Source organism: Phaethon lepturus, unplaced genomic scaffold (genome assembly GCF_000687285.1).
Source record: "Phaethon lepturus isolate BGI_N335 unplaced genomic scaffold, ASM68728v1 scaffold17788, whole genome shotgun sequence".
In the NCBI taxonomy this organism is placed as follows: Eukaryota; Metazoa; Chordata; class Aves; order Phaethontiformes; family Phaethontidae; genus Phaethon; species Phaethon lepturus.
In genome coordinates, this window is record NW_010558464.1 from 27,689 (window position 1) to 36,282 (window position 8,594).

The 8,594-nt window shown below is 35.8% G+C and overlaps 1 protein-coding gene across 1 annotated transcript in view; it reads left to right on the plus strand.

The window, feature by feature from the left end:
• Positions 1-6,990, plus strand: part of KIF5B (kinesin family member 5B) — a gene marked incomplete at its 5' end in the record, with an annotated part of 26,337 nt that extends 19,347 nt beyond the window's left edge. Inside the window, 6 exons of the mRNA XM_010293075.1 lie at positions 195-255; positions 363-434; positions 611-715; positions 1,236-1,452; positions 3,301-3,433; positions 5,833-6,990. Coding sequence (XP_010291377.1) covers positions 195-255; positions 363-434; positions 611-715; positions 1,236-1,452; positions 3,301-3,433; positions 5,833-5,839 — 595 coding nt within the window. The remainder of the gene's footprint in view (positions 1-194; positions 256-362; positions 435-610; positions 716-1,235; positions 1,453-3,300; positions 3,434-5,832) is intronic.
• Between the last annotated feature and the right edge of the window lie 1,604 nt (positions 6,991-8,594).

Genomic DNA, 8,594 nt, shown 5'->3' on the forward strand with positions numbered 1-8,594 from the left:
CTTTCCCTCCTGCAACTCCCTCACTCCCACCTCACCCCATATGGATTTCTAAGTGCAGTGTTGGTTACATCCTTAGTTGAGGACTGAAAGCCATTTTTCATTTGTACCATATAGTGTTTATCACCCTAGTCTCCTAAAACAGTAAAATTTCCAATTTTGCTCAGATGTTTCAGGATTAATTTATTCTCTTTTAGGGTTATGCAGGACAGACGGGAACAAGCAAGGCAAGATTTAAAGGGTTTGGAAGAGACTGTGGTAAGATAGTCAGGAGATATTCCAAAGCAAATCTCAATACTTTCTTTTTTCCTTACCCACAGAGTTATTTTTTAATTTTTTTTTTCATTTCTTGTCCTTAACTGTAGGCAAAAGAACTTCAGACTCTTCACAATCTTCGAAAGCTGTTTGTTCAAGATCTGGCTACTAGAGTTAAAAAGGTAATGTGGTGCTGTAGCGAAAACTGGTGTTTCTGAGAATGCTACGAAAATTTCAGTTTAGAACTAAATTAGGAATTGATCTTTATGCGGTGTAATTTTTCTGTCTTGATCTTAATATGCAAGTTCAGATTTGTACTCGGCCTCCTCTCTCCCTCCCCTTGCCTTTGTTACTGCAGAGTGCTGAGATTGACTCGGATGATACAGGAGGCAGTGCTGCACAGAAACAGAAGATTTCCTTCCTTGAGAATAATCTTGAACAGCTTACAAAGGTTCACAAGCAGGTACAATGAGGCTTAATTTCAAGTTTTAATTAAAAACAAGCTACTTAAGATGCATTATTATAGAAGTAACTGAATGCATATTGGTCATAAAGTAACTGTTTCATAATTGAATACTTCCACATCTTGAGTGTGTCTCTTGATATAACACAGTAGACTAAAGTTTTCCTGTAAAGTAAATTAATAGCTATTTTAAGTGCATGTGGGTGCGTAACCAAATAGCTGTGTTTAAACTGCAGAAGATCCAAGCTAGTGTTTAGAGATAGTATATTAGTCTAGGGGATGCTTGCCTGTCTCTGAAGTAGAACATAGACTTTAAGGGCCTATGTTGGATAGCATGTTCTTCCACAGTAACTGATTTTCAAATGACAGCCTTCCTGATGAACTATCAGATTTACTAAAAGATTAAGCAAAGAAAATGTAAGTAAACTGACTGCTTTGCCTGTTTAGGGGTGGGAGGGTGTTTAGCTGGCTCTCCCTGTAAAGAGAGATAGCAAGAAAATAATCTATTCCGTTTTTGTAGCTGGTACGTGATAATGCAGATCTTCGCTGTGAACTTCCTAAACTGGAGAAGCGACTTAGAGCTACAGCTGAAAGAGTTAAAGCTTTGGAGTCTGCACTGAAGGAAGCCAAAGAGAATGCTTCTCGTGATCGCAAACGGTATCAGCAAGAAGTAGATCGTATAAAGGAAGCTGTAAGATCCAAGAATATGGCCAGAAGAGGACATTCTGCGCAAATTGGTTAGTAAAGAATCCCTTGCTCCCTAAAGCTTCACCTGTCTCCTGATTTTTTTTTTTTTATCTTTGTGCATGTGCGCATCTTTCAACTCTAGCTGGAGCTGCATGCGTGAACATGGTGTATTTTCTGCCATGAGTTGTATTTCGGTTAATAGACTGTAGGTGTGTGTGGGTGGTGGTGTATGGTTGGTTGTTTTTTAAAATTTATTTTAAATGGGTCTTTTCCTGGTAGCTGGATTTTTGTACATCCTGGGAAAGGCTTACCAACCTAGAATTCTAGCCTGAATGTGTGTTCTATTTCCTAGAACAAAGCAATACGCTGACTGCGAGTCTTAAGTCTGCAACATCATTCCAATTCCATTCCAAAGTCTAAGGCTAAGTAGATATTCCAAAGCAAGGAGAGAGATTAAGCCATCACCTTAAACAACAACAAAATTGTCTTGCTGTCTCTTGATCCTGTGGAGGCGAGGGGCAGAGAGAAATCCACAACTAAAATCCTAAAATCCCTAATTAGTTTTTGGTTCTTTGTTCCAAAACATACTCCATAGCTCTCCCTAGGGGAAAAGAATGGAGAAAACAGGCATCTGTAGTAGCTAGTAGTGTTTCTTACTGTGTGGTGGGAAGGCAGTTATATATGCTTGGTCCTTCACCTGCCATTATGCTGAAAAGTGCTGAGGGCCAAGAAGGTCACCTGTGACCTGTGGAGGACTTAACTGTGCACATTACAATATTGTTGTAGAAGTAACTTATGTGTTCCAACCTCTTTGTTGTCCTGTGTCAAGACTTCAGTAATCAATACACTTCACTTAAATGCTAATGCAACCAAAATGCGCATTGTGATTAAACTTCACTCATATTCTGTAGGTCTGCAAAGAGCTGTTGCAGAATAAAATTACAATTTTTTTTATTGGTCACTTCAGCTGGCAGCTTGAAGACAGGTGCTTTCCTGTCTTGTCTTTCTCTCAAGTGATCTCCAAGAAGACAAACAATTCTCTAGTGAGCTTACCACAAGTATAGAGCCTCGCGTACTTAAATGTCTAGTTGAATTAAGCATGTCTTACTGGAGATTAGCTTCCTCTAAGGGAGAAATTGAGAAGTGTTCTCTGATGCAGTTACTACCTGTAGATACTTTATATCCACTATTACCTGCTGAAACTTTAAATGCTTCTGTTTAATATAACTATACAAAGTTCTGTAATACTGTTGTGCATGTCCTGTTAAGAGCTAGTGCAAAACTGATTGAAAATACAGTTTGTTTATCAAAGTGTATGCAGCTTGTAAATTACCTGTCAAAACTACTGTTTTTGAATTCAGTAGTAGAGCAAGTTTTATTTTATGTGGTAGTAATAAGTTGATGAAGCAGTGTTACCTGTGGAGTAATCAGTACGCAGAACCGCTTGCGGAGCAGAGTGACTAACAGCTTATCTATCAAGTAGATGTGGGAAAACAGGGTGTAATGATTCCTTACAGGAACGTAACCTTCATGAAACTTTGTCTAGCAATGTGTATTATTTGAGTTCTTATTGCCAAGAAATACGACTCTTGCAGGGACATATGTTAGGTGGGGCAGATAATACATATAGAGATAATGATTATCAAAAGCTTTGTGAGCTTTGACTCTAGTAGGGGCAATAAAAGCAAAACCTTGTCTATTTTTCAGGGCTTGTTATAGTTGATACTAATCTGTTAGGTTCACAGAATACCATCTCCTAAACTTGTTTTCTTACTCAAAGTGCATTTAATTTCAATTATTACATTTGGAATAATGTAAAAGAAAGCATTAGTAAATTTGAATAATCAAAGGTAGAGTTGTGATGTATATATTTGTAAGTCATGTTTCTTTTCATGCAGCTAAGCCTATCCGTCCTGGCCAGCATCCAGCAGCTTCTCCAACTCATCCAAGTGCAATTCGTGGCGGAGGTGCGTTCACTCAAAACAGCCAGCCAGTTGCAGTGCGTGGAGGTGGAGGACGGCAAGACAAAGTGTAAGTTTTTCTTGTAGGAATTTTTAAACAGGTGAATAAACCACTTTGTATTAGTTTTATTAAAGTTCATTCTGTGGCATAAAATCCCTTAAGTAGTCAAGTAACTTATTTTTTTTACAGAATTTTATAGTTAGAGGAACAGTATACATGTTGTCCTAGTTTCAGGCTGGGGTTGAACCATGGCACATGTATATCTGACTAAAGCTGCTGCTGCTTTTGTTATAAAACTGGTGTCTGTTGTAAAATGGTCTTTCTGGTGTTGGTCTGCTGGAGTAGAACAAAATCTGAAATCAGTCAATTGGAGATAGTTACCAGTCACAGGCAATAGCTACTGTTTGGGAAAGGAGTGGACAGTTTAAGTTCTTCTGGCTTGCTGGTATCTCTTTAAATACGGTTTTCTTCAGAACACATTCAGCAATGAAATAAAAAATTACCCTATTCTTCTACACTGTTTATTTGCTGTTCTTACTACAATTGAACACTGCTTCATGTGTAAGTAATTTGGAAGTATTTAACAGAAAATGTCTTCATCTAGTAAATTTAAAATGTCAGCCTAGTTAAAATACAGTTACAGTAATTGGAATTAATATGCACACTTATTTGAAAAAGTCTCTAATCTCCTAAGTAATTATACATAGTCTGGTACTTAATATGCTTAAGTTGCTCACAGAATCACGTCTCATTAATTAACGTCTGCATTATAGTTGGTCACCTAACAGTAATGCTTTGCTGCATTCTCTCATCTTCATTTTTGAGCGTTCATATAAATGTCTCCTAGGCATTCCCTTAGTTAAAGTTATCTGCATATTCAGTTTGCAACTCTGGAAATCATTGTGTGGTACTTGAATCCCGAGTGCTTCTTTCAAGGGCTCCAGAGCAGCTTACGTTCATCTTGTTTCCATTTGTTTCTTTTTATTAGCTGACTGACTTTTCAAAGCTTTCTCTCTAATTTAGAGAAAATCAGACTGTGGTACTAGTTAGGGTACCTGGTTATGTTCAGCAATGTCTCTTAGTAAATAAGAGGCTGGATACATACTTTAAGATACATACTTTAACCTTGAATGACTAAGGAGCTGGTAACTCATGATTATGTTGATACGGTAAAATTGATCTTCAGCTAGATAGCTACTTGGACTACAAAGGCAATCTCGGCTGTCCAATGTAGAGACATTTCAAGTATGATTGACCCAGTTTATTTTAGATGCCTACTTTAGCATGAGTTTGCACATGCTCTGATGCTGCCTAGAATTCTAACTGAAGAGAGCCTATTTTTAGTCTCATACTTCTTTAAGAGTACTTGTAATAGTTAATATAATCAGCAATAAATAACTAAATTTTGAGCTTGCATCTTGCTTTGGAGAACTTTCACTGTTGGTCTTGGGGAATTTAAATAAGAGACTTAACACTTTGACTTTGGGACTATTTGTAGATAAATCATGAAGGAGTATTGGCTAGAACCCCTTTTTAACAAACAAACCGAAAAACTTCCCATGTAGCATGCGTACAGAATCCCTTAAGCAGTTGTAAAGCTTTCATATCATTCTTCTAATGCCAGCATGTTAACTACCGTTGTAGAACCAAACAGAGTTTAGTACTTAAAGGCAGGAGAGTAGTTGTAATTTATTCGAACTTTCTTACCTTATTTTTGGAAGAACCTGTCCCTTATGGAAGTAAAGGAACAAAACTTCCTTGAACTTTATTTTACTGTTAAATATAAATTTGTTCTGAGCTTGTGAATACACAGGTAGCCAGTATTGCTTTTCTCTGTAGTAATGTCTGTTATACTTTTTTGAGATACTAGGCATCTGAACTTCTGGTTAGGGAAGAATTTTGGTACAGTAGAAACATGATACACTGTTTTACATTTAGAGACCACCATTTAACAAAATATTCTGGAAACATTAAAGAAATACAGAGAAGGTAAATTGTTATTTCCTGATGCAAATCAAACTTTTTTAGGATGATTAATGCCAAATGATCTCTTCATTCCTATTTCATCTTCCCAAAATAGCAAAGTCAGAACTTCACAACAGCTGGTAAGTGGTATCCAGATAGTTCTCACTGGCCTGGAAAAGTAGCAACAGTCATGGGAAATAGAGCTGGATTATACTTGGTTTGTGTTTGTAATGTTTACTCCATTTAAGGCAATCAAGATTGGATACCCAGTCAGTTTATCATACTGTAAATTTGTTGGTAACAGACAGCATTGCTTAAATGCTTTGCGTTGTGTAATTTCTTATTCTAAAGCATATGTTTTATTAGCATTTACCTCAGTGGTCTAAGAATTGGGCTTTTAAAGGCTATGTAAATAGTGAATATGGTCTACTATAAATGTAAATAACTTGAAATTTTTGGCTTATGAGGTACAAGCACTTAACTGTTATTTTTCTCATTTACAGTTGCTGAAAAGTAAATGCAGCGTGAGGATGATTGGATATCATGTAGAGGGAGTCATTCCATGACAATAATCTCTCCCTTTGGGGACTGTAGGATTATTTTTTGAAAATGTATAAATTATACCTGGCCTGTACAGCTCTTCCCCCTTCTACAAATTCTGCTAACTGATTTCCAAAAAAAGCCTAGAGTGCAATTTTGGCGTCTTGAAAATTGACATGTTACTTAAAGTGTAGCTCTGCTCATTACACAGTTTGTCTTTCATGTCTTAAATTTAGTCTGCACTGTGCCAAGCCGAATGTACATTGAGAAAATCTTAGTTCAAATTTTCTAGCTTAATTTGTGTACATCTTACTATCTTAGGGAATGTGCAACAATGTTTAAGTACACTTTCATTTCTATCACTTCACATAACACTATGTGTCCCACTGAATTAAAATGGCACTCTACATTACAGTTTTCTTTTGGAATGCTACATAGAGCATTGGAACTAAATGTATTTGTACAGTGTAAGAATACTGAAGTGTGCTTACGACAACTGCCATAAGGCACTGCGATCGCTACACCACAGAACTAAAAAGTTCAATATGAACAAGGCTGTTTAACTGTTACCTGATTAAATGCCCGTTTATTGGGTAATTTAGCGTTAAATATTGTACAGTAATAAGAGTAAACCTAAGTTTACAAAAAAGACTTTGGCAATGGATTTTCCCATCTGTCCTTTTCTACACACAGTACAGTCTGGTGGATTGAAAACATTCTGCTTCATTCTGACGAGCCTGCCTATCCATTTGTATCTGTGATGGTTCACTTTTGCTATTTTAAAATAGTGAAATGAGCTCAATCTAAAATTTAACTTGGTATTCCACTATGTACACAGTACTGGAATTTTTGGCTAAAATTTTAACTCTCGATTTAAAAAAAAAAAATGAGCAACTGGATAATGAATTCAGATACGCTGATAAAGGATGCAACTTTTTAAAACTGATGTATCTGGAAAACCCAGAGACATGTGTTTAAAAAAAACCAATAAAATAAATGAAGTGCTACCCTGAATTGTATTTGTAATCCATTTGTAAGTAGGTATATGAAATGTCCAAAGTAGTAGCTGTTGAATATTTTTCTTCTCTTTGCAATAAAGTCCTGTAAAGTGGCTAACAAAATGAAACTGTTTTTTTTTTCTTTTGAGCTCCAATGCTCCCACTGAGCTGAATCTGGGTTTAAAAATTTTAGTGTAATTTGCCTAATTTATTTGTAGGGTTTAGCCACTATGATTTTTAGAACTGCTGCCTTCTGGATAGAAAATAGTTACCAGGTCTTTGAGAAAGAAAGAATTTAATGTTACTGAAAGAATTCAGTTAGCTTTCCAGACCCAGTTGGTACCACTTTGTGTGCTGGCTTGGATTTTTGCTGGGTATTCCTCACTTATTGTGCAAACAGTAGAGACTCTATGACTGTTCAGACAGCAAATCACTTTCAACTTTTATATTATAAGTAGACAAAATATTTATATTAGGATGGAGTGTAGTCAGATTTTAGACCTTGAACCACTTTTTTCTGTATCTACAGTAGTCTGAATTTTTAACAGTTTGATTTTTAAAGGTTGAGTGTTTCAGTCGGAAATCTCACTAGTTTGGAGTTAAGACTGCCTCGTTCATTAAGGCTGCCAAACACTCCAGACTTGCAGTTGTTTTAGAGCAGCACACTGAGGAAAGAAAAATAAAGGAATGGCAAATTATTTTGAATGAAATTTCTCATAATGGAAACAGCACTGTCCAGTATCTTTCTCAGTGTTAACTACAGGTTTTCAGACCTTCATTTATTAATATGCAATCATAAAAACAAAAAACCCCACTTTATTTAGAGTACATTCAAATGAAGCAGAACTTTTTTTCTTGTGAATGGAGGTTTCATTCCTGTAGGTATCATGGGTTTTGGTGCTGAAAATTGCCGTGTTTTTAAATAAATAAATAAATGGTAACTAGCCTGTAGCTCAGTGTACATCACCTTTTTATATTTAAACTTTTTTTTATTTTGAACCTTTTATGAAGTTTACCAAGAACTGCCTCTTAAAATAAAAAAAAAAAAAAAAAAAAAAAAATTAAAAAAAAAACTTTTTGTTTTCTGGTTTGGCTGTCATAGGTCAGCCAGACAGGACAATTACTGTTTTTTGTAAATTAAAATACTCAGTCTATACGGGCAATGTTCAAAACTGCTGTTTCAAGTTGCAGTCTTTGAATGGTTCTTATTTTACGTTCCTCTAGATCATATTTTTTAAAAGATGGTTTAGGATAGGAACTTGGTGAAATAATATTTATTTCTGGTGAAGAACTAAATTATTTACATAACTTAAATGCTGACTCACTACTGTGTGTAACTCTAAATTTGACATGAGAGGACAAGTCTACCTGTGGAATATGATTTAACTTCTACCTTTAAGATGCATTAAAACAATTTGTTTGGGGAAGACGCCATATAGTTTTAACTTACCTGCATGCTGTAAATGTATTTGTGTTTAAATAAAGAGAAGAAAAATCTTTGAACTTCGTGCATTTATTCAGTCTCTACACCTGTCTGTTAAATGTCTCCGTAGAATATTTTTCACTCAATAGGTTTCATGACCAGTTATCTCTATGTAAATCATGATCACATCATGTCTCTAACTTCTTATTCCAGTGTTAATACAACTAAGCTTTCCCCCACCCAAATATGAGTATTTAAGTCTTAGTCTTCAAAAGACTGTTCATGATGGAAAACTGCCCACCCC